At 42.6% G+C, this 17,712-nt stretch overlaps 1 protein-coding gene across 1 annotated transcript; it reads right to left on the reverse strand.

Annotated features, from left to right (window-relative positions):
* Window positions 1-1,012: 1,012 nt before the first annotated feature.
* Window positions 1,013-16,072, reverse strand: BAG2 (BAG cochaperone 2). The gene is made up of 3 exons (XM_034766254.1): window positions 15,756-16,072; window positions 4,728-4,837; window positions 1,013-2,070 (listed from the first exon to the last, which is right to left on the reverse strand). Exons 1-3 carry the CDS (start codon window positions 15,890-15,892, stop codon window positions 1,670-1,672), a joined length of 648 nt encoding a protein of 215 aa, XP_034622145.1. The 5' UTR covers window positions 15,893-16,072; the 3' UTR covers window positions 1,013-1,669.
* Between the last annotated feature and the right edge of the window lie 1,640 nt (window positions 16,073-17,712).

The following is a 17,712-nucleotide window of genomic DNA, read 5'->3' on the forward strand; positions in this document are numbered from 1 at the left end:
GTTATTGAATATTTTACAAGCCCTGTTACATATCTCTTTGCTGATGGACATTTAAAAAAAAAATCAAATACTGAATGCATTACAAACATTACAACCCCAGTGCATAAAACAGATTAATTATGTTAACTTATCTGTAAACGGGAGTTTTGGGAACAAACCTAGGTGCTGCAGACCATCATTAGCAGTAGGTTTAGTGCGTCTTATTGAACTATTGCTTCACTCAAACTTCAGAATGAATGCATTTAACAAACACTCCTTGAAGCATTTGATTTTTCTTGTTATATTAAAATTTCATTTAATAATCAACTTCACCCAGTGTTTGACATTATGAAACATGGTGTACAAATAGGAAGATCTATAAAAGCTTTTGCTTTTATAACAAATACCAGTGTTGAACATGAAAAAGATATTTGAGGGAAACGGGCTAACCTCCACTTTGGCATGAGCAGGAGCAATTTACATTGACTTTAATGAGAGCAGCATCTGCTTATACCAGAACTGAATATAATCCATTTTAAAATGTTTGTGGATCCAGCTGTTTTACTTTGTTTTGCTTTGTAGAGGATTAACAGGAAAAAAAGTATCTTTGATTTGCAGAACATGAAAGCAGTTCTGCGTAACTCCACTTGTAAGTTACTCTGAAATCATTAGCCCACAGCAGCCCCAAACTGAGCATTAGTTAATAAACAGGCTAGAAGGCAGCAGCATCCAGTGGACAGAGCATGGAACTGTTAGCTCTGGCCTACACTGGGGGAGGAGGCGGGGGGGTCGACCTAAGATATGCAACCTCAGCTACGCAAATAGCATAGCTGAAGTCGGTATATCTTAGGTCGACTTACCTGGCCGTGAGGATGGCGGTGAGTTGACTGCTGCCGCTCCCCCGTCAACTCTGCTTCCACCTCTCGCGACCTGGAGTTCCAGAATCAACAGGGAGCGCATTCAGGGATCGATTTATCCGTGTCTAGATGAGACACGATAAATCGATCCCTGATAGATCGATCTCTACCCGCCGATCCGGCAGGTAGTGAAGACCTGCCCTTAGTCAGAAGACCTGGGTTCTATTCCCAGCCTGCTGTGTGACCTTGTGCGAGTTATTTTACCACACTGTCTGTTAAATGGGGTCAATTCTTATCGTTTTCTGTAAAGCATCTTGAGCTACAGTGCCAAGTAACTAACAAAGTTACTCATTCCTGAAAATGGAGTGTGGCATATCAACTTCTTGTTCTTGTTTATTGCGTGACTTGTCTTTTTCCCATAAGTCTGTTTCATACAGAGTATTCACCAAAGAGAAAAAAATGTGCTAGGTGAAATCTTAGTACATGACAACAGCTTAAGTTTTCAAAAACTTGAGAAGAGAAAAAAATTAGATTCTGACTAGCTTTAAGAGTGCAGCAGAAATACATTAATTACAATTTGCAGCAGCAGTACCAATAAAGTTTAAGTCTAGAGGAGCAAACCTGATAGCATTCTTAGATCACATCTTCATTGTGAAAGAAAATATTTATGTTCTTTCTGATACCTAAGGCAGTGCTATCAGGATTTATTTAATAATTGCACCCAGCACTCTAAAGTATTATTAGTTTAGAGCTAAAAAGTAACATTTTTCTTTGCATTCCGTGCATTCTTTATGGAGATTTAACTTTGATCTGCCCAAATACCTAGCACTACTTTAATCCTGTTCATTGTTGCAAAGCTGTTGGACAGTTGATTTTGGATGTTCTAACAGCATGATTGACTTTTCAGAGTTTTCTATATTTCTAAGCAGAGTCTCTAGTCTCCTTTTGATTTTCTTTTGATCTTCAATAGCGCATCCAATTACAACAGACTGAAATTTCTGATCAATGGGTCCAGATGGTACCTCAGATGTGCATGCACCATAAAGTGACATTAAACGGCTTTTGGAATCTTCCAGATCATCAAGGAGTTTATTGACTACTTCATCAATCATCCTTGTGGCGTGCAAAAGGGATTCCTGCTGCTGTGGGTTTCGTATTGTTTCTACAGAAACCTCAACAGTGAGGGTTCGGCCCATCAGACGACTGGCAGTCAGGCAAAGTTCTTCTCTTTCACCTAAATTTTAAAATAAAATGTTCTGATTTACAAACTAGCCCTTTTAGGTATGAACAGCTTTACACATACAATCAAATTTCCCTATTGTACGTGGTATATACACATCTCTGCTGTTAGTTGGCGATAAAAATATTTTAAAAGTAGATCATAAAGTTTAATTGGTGATTCTATTTTGAACAGTGACTGTAAAAATGAAGGAGTCCTAAATTTGTGTCTCAATGTTACACCAAATGTACTTCATTTACAGGTACAATCTAACTACCAGTCTTTCTACCAGTCCTTGAGAGTCAAACTCAGTTCCTCCATCTCGTGCATTATCTCCAATAATAATGGTACTGCATGCTAAATTGGACCCTCTGACACCTGGCCAAGCTCACTCTTTCAGCTGGCTTGCATGCATATAACTGCCTGGACCTTATTAGACAAGTCTGTTGATGATGCACAAAATGGAATAGAATCCTGCTTCTTAATATTAGTTGTGTTGGCTCTGCAGTGCAAACAGCAGTAAAAAAAAACCAGTAAAAGGTTATGCATTACTGCAATGAGGCAATATACTGCTTTTGTTCAGAGTCCTATCTGAATAAGAGTATACCACTTTCACAGTCATTTCCTGAGCTGAATTACACTTCAGTGCTTCTTTTTCTTCATGATAGGAAAACATATGAACTAAGCCACTACAGTCACAGCATCTACATAAACTTCTAGCAGAGCTACAAAAAAAAATTAAATAAGTATTTTGCTACATAAAATAAAACTGGATAAGGATCACCTTATTGGACTTGTTGCATTAGTTCTTGCATGCTATGCAGTAGTGCAACTAAGCATGGAGAGAAGGGGTAGATTGGTTTCTTAACTTATTAATGTTTGTTAATCACAGAATATCAGGGTTGGAAGGGACCTCAGGAGGTCATCTAGTCCAACCCCCTGCTCAAAGCAGGACCAATCCCGCACTAAATCCCCAAATGGCCCTCTCAAGGACTGAACTCATAACCTTGGGTTTAGGAGGCCAATGCTCAAACCACTGAACTATCCCTCCCCTGTGGCATAAAATGAAATGCCAGGAAGGGGCTATGATTTGACCTTCCACTGGCTGCGTGAACTGTATTTTTAGAGCACTGCTCACAGGGATAACATAATAGATCCTTGTGGAACCCTACATGAGAGATTTATCAGGGCAGATAAATAACTGAGGCTTGGTCTACACAATGAATTTATGTCAGCATAACTACGTTGCTCAGGAGTATGGAAAATCAACATTCCTGAGTGACGTAGTTATACCTACATAAGTTCCTAGTGTAGACAGCATTATGTCGACGGGAGGGCTTCTCCCGTCAACATAGCTGCTACGTCTCGGGGAGGTGGAGTATCCACGTGAACAGGAGAAGCTCTCCCGTTGGTATAGGTAGCATCTTCACTAAGCACTATAGCTGCACCAATGCAGTGCTGTAAGTGTAGACAAGCCCTTACTCAGCATCACCCTCTGCAATCTTTCAATAAAAAGAATGGTACCACTAATGAGCCAGCCAGTCTGCCCCAATTAGTGTCTGTTAGTTAGATAACATCACCTCATCAGCTGCTATTTAGATTTTTCAGAAGTCTTTGGACACCTGACTTTTCCTTATGGCTACAGTGGAAGCAGATGAAATATTTTCTTCTAATGGAATACAGCATATTTCAAGTTTGAGAAGGTATTCCCTGTACTTATAATGGGGAATACTGCTAGCACCAAAAATATCTTACTTTACTTTGTTTTTTACTAATAGGCACACACACCCATTGTATGAGTGAGCATCTAGTACAGTTTCCATGCCATATTCTGTCAAAAAACAAATAAAATTAAAGTAACCAGGAAACCAAAGGACGATGTCCAGATGATATCAGCCTTGCTGTGTCACAACCTTCTTGATACTATTACACAAAAGAGGATGGTTAAAAACAGGGCGAAATCAGCAAGATCACCACTGGCAAGAGACTTGTTTCTTTAGCTGTCTGCTTAAGAACTGCTTGTTTGACAGAAGCTAGTACCCTTTCTGCTATTGGGGGACAGTACAGATTGTAACCAATGATTAATAGAATACTTCCCTGCTTGGCTTTTAATAAACATAGTGGGCAAAGTCCCATTCATCCAATGGATGGTCACCTGAATATCAAGGTAACTTGTGAGGATTACATATAGGAAGAGGCTGCTAAGAAATCTCTGTAAGAGCAGAAAGGATAAATACGACTGCCTAATAGGCCAATTCTCCCCTTTAGAGACAACTGAAACTCAATTGTGTCCATCAGTTTCCATATATCTAAATAAAGTCCTCCCCCACCAGGAGCACAGGTGAGCTGACCCTGACTTTGAAAAGGAGGTGATGGGCTGGGCATGACAAAAGGGTAATTTTCACATATGCAATAATGCTTACAGCAGTCCCCTATACTGAACTAGGATCTGAATTTGAATAGTCAGGTGTAAAAGGCTACTAAGGTAACAGGATCCATCTAACACTACATTACCTCAAACAGACTTACATTTATTCTTTTCCCTCACCACTTTCAAATAGTTCAACTGAGCTGCACGTAAAACACATACACTAACTGTAATTTAGGATTGTATCCACTGATTTCTCCAAAACAAGTTTCAAATGAGAATCTAGGAAAAGGCAGACTCTCACCTTCACTGATGTGCCTCATATCTTGGCTGTTCTGTATATTGTGGATCATTTCTAGCAGGGTTTCTTTTTCTTGTTCCATAGCAGAGGCTGCATCACGCAAAGCTTCAACCCTGAGTAAAGTTGAACCAAGCAGAAGAAAAAAAAATCTATATATAATAAAGTCACTTCAGCCACATAACATGCTCTTAGTGTTTCTTTGTTTTTTTCAGTCTGCCCTGTCAGTTAGTTTTAGCAACACTGCAGTGTTGTCAGACAAGTGACATGACTGCCAATTCAGGGCAATATCAGGTACACCTATACCGTGATAAAAGACCCACAGCACACCCACTGCTAGAGTCAGTCAGTTGACTCAGGCTTGGGCTGTAAAATTGCAGTGTAGATACGCAGGCATGTGCTGGAGCCGAAGATCTGAGGTCTGCGATGCGGGAGGGTCTCAGAGCCTGGGCTCCAGCCTGAGCCCAAATGTCCACACTGCAATTTTTAGCCCTCCAGCCTGACCCCAAATCAGCTAACCTGTGCTCTGAGAGTTGAAACCACATGTATTTTATCACAGTGTAGACATGATAAAAGGACCATCAAGTCCTTCTATGTAAAAATGTGCTAAGAGAAAAGCTAGGAATGCCAACCCTCCAGGATTGTCCTGGAGTCTCTAGGAATTAAAGATTAATCTTTAAAGATTATGTCATGTGATGAAATCTCCAGGAATTCATCCAACCAAAGTTGCAACCCTAAGAGAAGCTAGCAAACTCTCTGCAATTTCCTGTGCAGAAATCCCCAGGGTACTAAGGGGATAAGGAGTTAGCAGCTGCATGGAACATAAGGATTCCTGGGGCATCTTGGATCCTCCGCAGTTCTCAGGGCATCAATGTGGAGTCACTGTCAATCATAGCATGGCGCTCTCATGAATAATGTAGCCCTTGGTATCTCAGCTACAGAAATACACCAACCAACCCCTCACCCCTCTCAAAAAGGAGAAAGAAACTATAGAGCCAAAGTTAATGCTGTTCAGCTTGGTATTAACTTTAGATGAAATTTCCTTCTGGATAACACACTTTAATAGGTGAGCATGCTGCACTGAGTGTTTGCACGCCAGCTCTACACACTGCCTCCACAATCACTGTTTCCATAGCAGTCGGTGATGCAGAAGGCAAGCAATTGTAGGAAATGTATAGAAGCCTGTATTTGTCCAGTAGCAGTTTAGGCAACAACTCACATTCCTAAACTCCAGGTAATGCAGCAAACTAGGTTCCTCCAGAAACCTGACCCTCTTTCTCTGATCCCATTCATCATACTACACACAAAATGTGTAACATCCTTCTATTTGGGGGACGAGCATGTCATATAAGCTTTGCTCTCTGCGCTCTATGTTTAGTCATATCTGGCCATTATTTGTGCTCCTTTATTCTCCCCTCCCCCTTTTGCTGTGTACTAGAGAGCTTGATCTGGCCTTCAGATTTGGAAATACTATACTGGAAACCTGGGTTTCAATCCTTCAGTTAATTTCCCATTCTTTCACCATGCCCTGAAGGTTAGGGGTTTGGAATTGATTAAAGTAATTGAGGAACGACACAAATAGACAGAAAATGCACAGTAGGAAAATCATTAGCACTGGAGATTAGTGCCAAAAGATAAACTTTTCACCGCTCAATCCTCCAGTTTCTGCACTTGCCTGAGTAATATTAATGTCATGGTTAAGAGCAGTAGTGGGCAACCTGCGGCCCATCAGGGTTATCCGCTAGTGGCCGCCAGACAGTTTGTTTACATTTGCACAGCTGCCCGCAGCTCCCAGGCCGCAGTTCGCTGTTCCCGGCCAATGGGAGCTGCAGGAAGCGGCGGATAGCATGTCCCTGTCCCTGCCTGTGCCGCTTCCTGTATATACTATTGGCCGGGAACGGCGAACCACGGCCACTGGGAGCTGCGGGCGGCAGTACAAACGTAAACAAACTGTCTGGAGGCTACCAGCAGATTACCCTGACGGGCCGTGTGTGGCCCTCAGACTGCCCACCACTGGAGTAGAGGGTTTGCTGAGATTTAACTGGCTGCTAGGATTGTGCAATAATGATACAAACTCTGTTTTCCCAGTTCCCCCACCTGTCATATGATGACCATTACATGAGTCTGTTGACAGTTCTAGACTCTTCCAATCGATAATGCAGAAACTTTAGACAATTCCCAAATTGAGGTCTGTTTCATAGTGTCTATGAAACTCTCTGTAAAAACCAAGAGAATCCACCTATCCTGAAATGTTTATTAAACATGGTGAAAAAATGTGATCTATTCTCTCTGACGTTCACTTGGATATTAGTTACAACCAGAGTGCCAATACCATTAATATTTTTACCTAAAAAATTTCCTATCCCCTGGAAAATAAATACAAAGTAATTTATGATAGAATACAACAAAGGGGGAGGATTGCTTGTGCCACCTAGCTCTGCATAAATGACCACACAAGTACAATAGGGACAGGTTCTTTTACTTTCCCCCTTATGTAACTGCTTTCTATTTCTAATTCTTCCATCTCAACCAAAGGTGGCAAAGGTAGAAAGATAGATTTTGCTTCATGGCACTGAGTATCCATTCAGGTTCCAATAATATCTTGACCAAATTCCCTTTACATAGTCCATTGTGCACAAACATGTGGCTGTAATTTTTCTGTCTTCTTTCCCTCCAAGTCTAAGTTTTTATTTGTTCTGATTTTTTTTATTGGGTGGGGGGATTAAAATGGCCTCCCATGTATATTCCCACACTACTCTTGAACCTAACTTCATTTCGACCCACCCTTTCAACTAAAGGCAGACAATGCCTGGGGAGAGGATGCTGGGAGGATTACTTAATAGCAACATGATACATGCCTTTCCAAGAGAGATCAAATACACTATTTCTACAGATCTCCCAGTCTAGGAACTTCAGCTATGAAATTAAATCCCTGATGTTTCCTGGCCTTACATCTCTGAGGTTGCAGAGCGTTGTACTAAAAGTACACCACTACATTGTCTTAACTGCTATACATTTGTGGCATTCCAGTCCTACTGCTGATTTTTAATCAACCTTTAGTTGTAATTTTACTGACAAATTTTTCTCATCTATCCCAGTGTTCATTAAATATAGTACCAAGCGCAGTCAGAACATGGCTCATTCTCTCTTTCTGATGGAATCTACCAGGCAGTCAAAATACTTTGTACTCTAGAGCATTACAGATTGTAGCCACAAGGTGGTGATCACTATTCACTATTTATATGTGTCTGCAGTTAAAGTTACACTGATTTAACTCAAGTGATTTAAAATTGAGTTAAATCAGTACAACCCCTAATGCAGATACATTTAAATTGGTTTAACCTTTGCTCAAAAAGGGTTTGATCTGCATTTAATCAATTTTAAATTTAAGTTTAGTTAAAACAGTACAACTTTTCTAACACACAAGACATCTAAGTATATTTGTCTTGATAAACCTGTCATAGTACTAGAAGATGATCTACGAATCACTCTTTTTACATCTTTCTAAATGAAAGCTAGGTTGTGTGTGTGTTTGGGGGAGGGAGGCAGGACTATGATACTGTCTATCAAAAGAAGCGTACTCAAAAAAAGCAATTTTTCAACATTATTCCCAGGACCACTGTGCAGCTGATGAATTCGATCTGGATGGGAGTACATAGGGGCTGGAACTAGGGGTGCTGTTGCACCCTCTGGCTTGAAGTGGGTTTCATCATATACAGGGTTTACAGTTTTGCTCAAAGGCACTCAGCACCTCCCCTATACAAATTGTTCCAGCACCCCTATGTGAGTATACACTGGGAGAACTGTAAGCTCTTCAGGGCAGGGATTGTCTATTTGTATCCAATACAGTGTGGAAATTGGTGATGGTATTAAACAAACACTTTATTTTTTTAAGTCTCCTGTACAGCGAATTCCAAGATGAAGGCATTTATGGTAGGCTCGGAGATAAACATGCATCTAACATCACTGCCCCAAAAGATTTCAGCCAGAAAATGAGTTGAGAGCAAAAAATGGGTGGAAAAAAGGAAGCTTAGATAAAGGAATAAGCAAAGTTCATTTAGATTTTTTTTCACTCTTAAGAGGAACAATAATAAAATAATCCTGCTATGATGAAAATGCAGAAATATTTAGATACAAGCCTAATAATTGTAAGTGAAAGCTTACGTTTAAGACATACTTATTGTAACTAGTGAGGGGAAAATAATTTAATACAAATTCTTGACAAAGGCGTGGATTTTTGGAGGGATGAGGAAAGTATTGTAAAGTGACTCATTTTCATTATAATAATAAAGATAGTAATAAAGCAGGTGAATTGATTTTTTATCTGAGTTGGTTACATTTTTATGGCACTTTTGCGAGGCTGTTTTAATGATTATATTAAATAACTATGCCTTTTTTTAAAAAACATTGGTTAAAGTATTTTTCAGAATTTTTTAAAAAAAGTATCCCTTCACTGTTGTTCCCCTTGGAAACTTGAAACTAAAATTAAGAAATTTGGAGTTTTTAACAGATTATTTTTATAGTAATTCAATTGCACGCATACATTGATTCAACACACTCAATAAGGGCCTGATCCAATTCCATCAAAGTCAATGGGATCCTTTTCAATTATGTCAGTGGGTTTTGGATCAGGTCCTACCATCTGACATTGAAAAACAGTGAACTGCATTACAGAGATGCATCTTGAATCAGTATAATTCTAAAGAGGATTTTTAAAATACCACTTCCTTAAAATATTGACAAGTATCAGAGGGGTAGCCGTGTTAGTCTGAATCTGTAAAAAGTAACAGAGGGTCCTGTGGCACCTTTAGGACTAACAGAAGTATTGGGAGCATAAGCTTTCGTGGGTAAGAACCTCACTTCTTCAGATGCAAGATGTTACTCTGAAACAGGACCCTCTGTTACCTTTTAAAATACTGAGTGATTGTTATGTGATTAGAAGCTGACAGCTTAGTTTAGCAAGATTTTGTGGAGCAACAGGATAAATATAGGTTTCAGAGTAGCAGCCGTGTTAGTCTGTATCTGCAAAAAGAACAGGAGTACTTGTGGCACTTCTGAAGTGGGCTGTAGTCCACGAAAGCTTATGCTCTAATAAATTTGTTAGTCTCTAAGGTGCCACAAGTACTCCTGTTCTTTTTGAGGATAAATATAAACATCTCGTAATATGCAGTTGATAAAAATGCCCTTTAAAAAGTAATGCCTTGATAAGTGTTAATATCTTATGTAAAATCTGATAACCAGAATTAAGAATTATTTTATTTGCAATAATTGCTGTTCGGTGGCTACTCTAGACATTTGTGTCTACTACAATATGTTGCATCGCCACAAAGTGGCACTGGTCAGCGAGATTTTTTGTTGTTGTTGTTGCATTATCTGCAAAGTGCAAGGAATGCATGGCCCTGCAGAGTAATTCATGGCCCTCTCGCCCGAGAGGTGACCTCTTGGGGTCAGGACTGAGACATGTTGTGATATTCAACATGGTACACTGCTGTTGCTGGTCATGCATTTATTCTTTAGATAAACGGAGGACTTCAGTCTCCAGAGCTATTAATCTGGAATGGCACAATTAAGTACAGGCCTGTCAGTCTTACATCGATTCTGGACAAGATAATGGAACTGTTGATACGGGAATTGTTTAAGAAAGAATATATGGGACTTGATTAATAAAGAATTAAAGGAGGGTAATTAATGCAAATCAACATGGGTTTATGGAAAATAGATCCTGTCAAACTAACAATATTTTTTTTATGAGATTACAAGTTTGGTTGATACAGGTAATAGTGTTGACATAATATACTTAGACTTCTTTAAGGCACTTGATTTGGTTCCACACAACATTTTGATTAAAAAAGAACTAAAACAATATAAAATTAATATGAGACACAAGGTGGGTGAGATAATAACTTCTATTGGACCAACTTCTGTTGATGAAAGAGACAAGCTTTTGAGCTACACAGAACTTTTCTGACCTGAAGAAGATATTACCTTACCCATCTTCTCTCTCAAATATCCTGGGACCAAAACTGCTACAACAACACTGCAAACATAAAACTAACATAGAACATATTAAATGGATTAAAAATTCACTTGGCTCCCTGTACTTTTTATGATGAAATTCCCATCCTGCATTAGTGAAAGGACGGGACATCAAAACCTGTGAAAATTCATTTGAACACAAGGAACAGCTAATTTCTTCAATGCAGTGGAAATAGCAGCATCTCAATTTACGTAACAAGTGCACCGACTTTCATACTCAACTTGGAAGAGAAGGGCGTGAATGTGTCTGGGAAAGAGGTTCAAAAAGGGAGACAGAAGGATGGAGAAAAGGACTGCTTGCAAGTGGGAGGGTCCTCAATCTTACATGTAACCAGGGCCAATACGAAAGAAATCTTTCTAGCATACTTAGCTGTGTACATCTGGAATATCATATATATATATATATATACACACACACACACACAATCATATTATTCCACTTACTTGTATATTCCATGATCATTTATCACTTATTCAAATATCAGTTTTTCACAACACTACAGAATGTAAATTAAAATATAAGTACATTATTTAGATTGCAATAATACCTATAGATTTAGTGGCTCAGGGATTCAAGAGCCAAGTATTGGGAAGAATGAGAGAGGACAAGGAAAAGAGAAAGCTCACAAACCAATAAATAAATAAATAATAATAATTCATGGGCTCCAGTGGTGCAATGGGTTAGTGCACAGTACTTATAGAGCAGTGCTGTGTGGAGTGATGCTGAAGTTGTGAGTTCAAACCTCACCTAGAGCACTAGTTTGGGGGTAGGGATAGCTCAGTGGTTTGAGCATTGGCCTGCTAAACCTGGGTTGTGAGTTCAGCCCTTGAGGGGGCCACTTAGGGATCTGGAGCAAAAATCAGTACTTGGTCCTGCTAGTGAAGGCAGGGGGCTGGACTCAATGACCTTTTGAGGTCCCTTCCAGCTCTATGAGATAGGTATATCTCCATATATTATATACCAGTTAGTTTTTCAGAGAGCTGAGTCAAAACACTTCACTTCACTACCATCTGATGTCAAGTGTTTCATTTTGTATTCTCTTGTTTGAGAAGTCATGGATTTTATTCTGAATTTCACCCATTGTTCCCCCATATCCTGCTAGTATTTTCAGCAAGGTAACTTGGGCCCCCAATCCTGCAAATACTTATGCACTTGTTAAAAATTTATGCACGTGAATAGTCCCACATGTGTAATGTCAAACAGGTACATATGTGTTTGGGCTTTGATGTTGATTAATAACTTCAAGAAAAATTCTCCTAGCTACAACGGTGATATAATGTTTTTCTTTCTGTATCTTGCACTCTGACTTCCAATTTATTCATTGTTTAGAATATCAATTAAGAACACTACATAAAAAACCCAGTTCTCCTTATTTCTGCTTTTTACTTGGCCTACAAGTGATTGAAAGCAAGTGCAGTGTCTTCCTCTAGTACAGGGGTGGCCAAACTTTTTGGTCTGAGGGCCACATCTGGGTATGGAAATTGTATGGCAGGCCATGAATGCTCACAAAATTGGGGACTGGGGTGCGGAAGGGGGTGTTGGCTAAGGCTGGGGGTGTGGGCTGTGAGGTGGGGCCAGAAATGAGGAGTTCAGGGTGCAGGAGGGGGCTCCAGTCTGGGGCAGGGGGTTGGGGTGGGGGTTCTGGCTGGGGGTGCGGGTTCTGAGATGGGGCTGAGCATGAGGGTTGAGAGTGCTCTGGGCTGGGACTGAGGGGTTTGGAGAGCGGGAAGGGAATCAGGGCTGGATCAGGGAGTTGGGGCACAGGAGGGGGTCAAGGGTGAAGGATCCTGGCAGTGTTTACCTCAAGCAGCTCCTGGAAGCAGTGGCATGTCCCCCCTCTGGCTCCTATGCGGAGGCGCGGCTAGAGGGGGGACATGCCACTGCTTCCGGGAGCCACAGCACACGCAGAGCAGGGCAAGCCGGCAAGCCCGCGACCCCGCTCCCTGGCGGGAGCTTGAGGACCAGATTAAATGTCTGAAGGGCCAGATGCGGCCCCCAGCCCGTAATTTGCCCACCCCTGCTCTAGTACATGCCACTTATCTGACCACAACTTTCCCCCATGGAACAGATAGGCCAGTCAGCACTTTTGAGTAATTTGACTTGCTTTTTTACTGGAGTTGTAACACCTATCTGTATTTTAAAGCATTTTGACTTATTTGACTTGCTCATATATAAAGGTTATGCAGCAAAGTTATATGTAAGCTTTTAAATTGGTTAGTAATTGTTGATAGGTTTTGTGTGTTTCACTGTGCAGCCTCTTTTGAAACCGTGATAAACACAATGCAGCAACACAAAGTGAAGCTTTTGCAATTTAATATGATGAACCATTTAACATCTCTGTGTTTCTGTTCTCAGGTACCCTACTTAATAAACACCTGTTTAAGAAAAAAAGTTCCCCTGTAGTTTCAGCAGGACAGAGACACACTTTAAGGGAAGCAATAGAGTACTGTAGGGAATGTGAGTCTGACTTTATATTAAAAATATACTTGCAATACAAGTATTTAGAGAGCTCTGAATTCACTTAGTTATGGCCACCAGAATACCATGACCTATATATAGATGCAGATGAGCTTTTTTGGAGGAAAAGGAAGTCATGGCAATGGAAAAGCTCCAGGTCTGTAGAAATAAATATCCAATTTTCTGGGTGGAACAATTCCTTGAAGGCCAAGCTAGCACATCTAAATGACTTCTACCAATGGAGCCCAATGCGGGGGGGGAGGTTCCAGCGGCGCTCAGCGGGCTCTGGTGGCGCGGAGCTCGGCGGGGGGGGGGGCGGCCCGGGGCTCGGCGGGGGGGGGGGGGCCGGGGGGGGGGGGGGGGGGGGGGGGGTTCCGGCAGCGCTCGGCGGGGGGCGGCACGGCACTTTTTTTTGCTGCTTGGGCAGCAAAAAAGCTAGAGCTGGCCCTGGTGTCAAGGTGTCCCCATCTTCCCACCCATGTACCCAGTCTCCACTGAGCTAGGGATGAACTGAACAAGCCTTCAGGCTCCTAAGTGTTTGACTTAAAGCGACAGTGCACTCACATACACGTTCCCCTTCACACATTCTTGTATTATTATTGTTGATGTTACTTCTTGGTACTTCCATTGAAATGCACATATAATCTCTGTAATATTATTCTTTCAACGTTCATTAAGGATTGCAGTACTGTTATTTTAGTTTTTTGACTGGCCTGTGAATTTTATAATTTTATTTCTCTCTTATGCTTAAATTTAATTATTTGAATAGTGAGTTCTAAAATACCTAACTTGTCTTGGCGCAGTAATTAGCTTTATTACTTTTATTACCATATTGTGCTTTGTCATTCTTTATTTAAAATGGTGCAATCAAATAATAGTATCCTTCTAGAACGTAAATTTAGCTTGTACTCACCTTAGCTTTGCCAGTTTAAAAACAATTAGCTAAACATATAACTTTAGACACTGTGCAGATGGTCACTTATTTTCAAATTGTATTTTAGTTATATCCATAAAATAACGAAGTTCATAAGAAAATAAATGCAGTTCCAAGTCTGATCTTAAGAGTAATGATAGAGCCAAATGTTAGTGGGTCACATACATGATTGTGACTGGTAAACATATACACAGGCGCCGACTTTCCACTGTGTCAGGGGGATGCTCGACCCCCAGCTCTGCCTCAGGCCCCGCCCCCACTCCACCCCTTCCCTTAAGACCATAACCCGCCCTGCCTCTTCCCACCCCTGCTCCACCTCTTCCCGCCCCATTCTGCCACCTCCCCCGAGCGCACCGCGTCCTCGCTCCTCCCCCACAGCCTCCTGCACGCCAGAGCCCCACGGAGTCAGTGCCTATGAACATATATGCCAAAATAAAGAGAAAAAAAATTAATCACATATGTTCAAGTAAATATGTTTTTAGTGAACAACAATTGACTAAAATAGAGTAGGTAATGGCAGCAACACAGAGTGTGTCTGTTAGAGAAAGTACACAGATTTTAAGCAGATGCTACTTATTTTTATTTCTCTCCACTAAAGCTAGTGTACAAAGTATCAAACTTATGTTTCTGATATCTTTGTTAAGGTTCCAAAACTGATACCTCCAGGATTGGGAATATCTTGCTGTACATATACATTTAAAATATGGCTTTAACTAGTGTTTGTATATTTTTTTCTTTACATAGGAATTAGATACTGTGCTCCTGACAGCTAATTTCTAAATTATCTAAACAAAAAACAAAAAACAAAAAAAACACCACAATCCTAGAGTTTTCTGGTGCCTAACTAGCCCTTGCAATCAGTTAAACTTGCCCCCTCCTACGTAAACCTGAAATGGCATCCTGGCTCCACTGGATTATTGTACCTTCTGTGAAACATGATTCTCTAAGGAAAATAGAGCTCCCCTTATAAAGCAAATAGCTCCCCTGCTGCCTAACCCTTCAACATTCAAATACGCTGTGTTCAGTAAGAAGTGTGAACACAGAGTCTCTAATGACAACTGTGTCTTCCTACCTCTATGAGCCTGGAAACTATATATAGGTCTTTCCCCCAGACCTCCCCGTCCCCAGCCCCTCCCAGCACTTCAGTGGAAGCAGCTGTGCTCTTCACTCACAGCCTGTTTAAATCCCAGCAGCAGCAGCAAACTTCTTTTTCATTCAAGTCCGGTGCAGGAATAGACGCACAGATGGGAGAGAAGAAATCAGCAACAGCATCAACCTGCTAAGGCTTCCAGTGCGCGCGCGCGCGCACACACACACACACACACACCGTTGGCTGAGCACTTGTCTAGCCAGGTTCTTCTCCAATTGCAGAAACACACTTCAACAGTCCCTACTGCCGCATTACCAAGACCGCTCCAAAAATGCCCTGCGCACTAGCAGGACGCCTTCCCCCCCCCCCCCCCAATCCCCCCCCCCCCTACCAGGACGCCCCCCCCCCATACCCTGCAGCACCAGGACACCTCCCCCCACATACCCTGCCGCACCACTAGCAGGCGCCCCCAACCCCCTCTGCACTGCCAGACCCCCGAGCGCAGCCGCGCCGTACCTGAGCTCCAGCTGGTCCAGGTTCTGCAGCAGGCGGCTGGAGCAGTCGGCCATGGAGGTGGAGCGGAAGAAGCGCCCGCGGAGCTGCCCCGCCGGCTGTCCCTCGCTGGCCTTAGCGCTGATCCTGGCCTGGGCCATGGCGCTCCCGGGCCTGAGGAGCCGGGGCTGCGGCGGCTGCGACTCCGCCTCCCGCTCCCCCCAGAGCAGACCCCGCGCAGCGCCGAAGGAGGAAACTGGCCGCCGCCTGCCCCCCGCGCTTGCCCCACTGGGGCAACCCCTCACAGGGATGGGGCGGAGACTCGCCCTCCCCGCCCCCACCACGGGGAGATGTGGCAGAGACTCGCCCCTCACACCCCAGTGATGTGAACAGCTAGCCAGTCACCTCATGGGGGTTGCCTGAGTGCTCCCTGCCAGGGGGATGGGAGACACAGACTCAGAGTCGCCCCTCCACCGCATCCACACCCTGTGGGGCCTGGCAGGGGTATGGCACATAGCACCACTCCCCCGCCATGGGGCAGACTCATTCTGCTGGGGAAAGTGACAGACTCTCCACGCGGCCTCCTGTAGAAGCACAGGGCAGGTACCCTGCTAGAGGGATTCATCCATTGTCCCCCTGGAATAACTCTACCCCCTTGTTTCAGAGTAGCAGCCGTGTTAGTCTGTATCCGCAAAAAGAAGAACAGGAGTACTTGTGGCACCTTAGAGACTAACAAATTTATTAGAGCATAAGCTTTCGTGGACTACAGCCCACTTCTTCGGATGCATATAGAATGGAACATATATTGAGGAGATATATATACACACTTCTGTACGAGTTTTTTCATGAGGTTGATGGATTTCCACTCCATACGGCTAAATGCAGTGCCTTGCATATATATATATATATGCAGTGCCTTGTGTATATATATCTCCTCAATATATGTTCCATTCTATATGCAGCCGAAGAAGTGGGCTGTAGTCCACGAAAGCTTATGCTCTAATAAATTTGTTAGTCTCTAAGGTGCCACAAGTACTCCTGTTCTACCCCCTGGGTGACAGAGGATAATCCCACTCCCTGCTCTTGTGACCAGGCAGAGACTCACTCCAGGGGATGAGCTCTAACCCAGCAATGCACTATGGGGAGGGCAGATATAGCTTCGCCTTGCTGCTGCTTCTGCAGCAGAGAGAGTGGGGCAGACCAGTGCTTAATTTACAATGAAAGAGGTGCTGGGGCTCAAGCAATTTTTTTCAAATTTGTAACCCTTCTGTCAGTCAGAGAGGGTAGTAACAAGGGCAGGGTTCAGTATCTAGGGGTTCCTTTCCAACAATACAACACAAAAGTGGCTCGAGCTCCCACCCACTGACTTGAGAAAATTACACACCACCTCCTGGGCGTCTCTAGGGCCTGGTCTACACTGGGAGGGAAGGAAATCGATCTAAGTTACGCAGCTTCAGGTACATGAATAATGTAGCTGAAGTCAACGTACTTAGACCTACTCACCATGGTGTCTTCAATGTGGTGAGTCGACTGCTGCCGCTCCCCTGTCAACTCTGCCTGCACCTCTCGTGGCGGTGGAGCACAGGAGTCGACATGAGAGCGCTCAGGGCTTGATTTATTGCGTCTAGACTGGATGCGATAAATTGACCCCCGCTGGATCAATTGCTGCCCACCGATCCGGCAGGTAGTATAGACATACCCTAAGAGGCAATACTTCCTCTCTCACAAGCACAGAGTCTGAGTGTATCCAAAAAAAAAAATGTATAAAAGGAGGGAAGTAACTTAGCATTAATTTGGGAAAACACCACAAACAGGGTTCATAAACAGAAACCATGAACAAAAGCCAAACCCCCAAGGAAGTTGGACAGTATTCTTTTCTTTCAGGTTCTTAAGTCCAGCAACCAAAATTCTCTTTAACGTGCCCATCCCTTCTCTGCACCCCACTCACAGTTATTGTCCTTGGTCAGTGCAGACCCAAACT

This window comes from Trachemys scripta, chromosome 3, assembly GCF_013100865.1.
Source record: "Trachemys scripta elegans isolate TJP31775 chromosome 3, CAS_Tse_1.0, whole genome shotgun sequence".
Taxonomy (NCBI): domain Eukaryota; kingdom Metazoa; phylum Chordata; order Testudines; family Emydidae; genus Trachemys; species Trachemys scripta.

Coding starts and splice junctions, on each gene's coding strand:
- BAG2 (XM_034766254.1), bottom strand. CDS start 15,892: ATGGCCCAGGCCAGGATCAGCGCTAAGGCCAGCGAGGGACAGCCGGCG. Junction 4,838..15,755: donor CTGGACCAGCTGGAGCTCAG/GTACGGCGCGGC, acceptor AACTTTACTCAG/GGTTGAAGCTTTGCGTGATG. Junction 2,071..4,727: donor TATGAGGCACATCAGTGAAG/GTGAGAGTCTGC, acceptor TTTAAAATTTAG/GTGAAAGAGAAGAACTTTGC.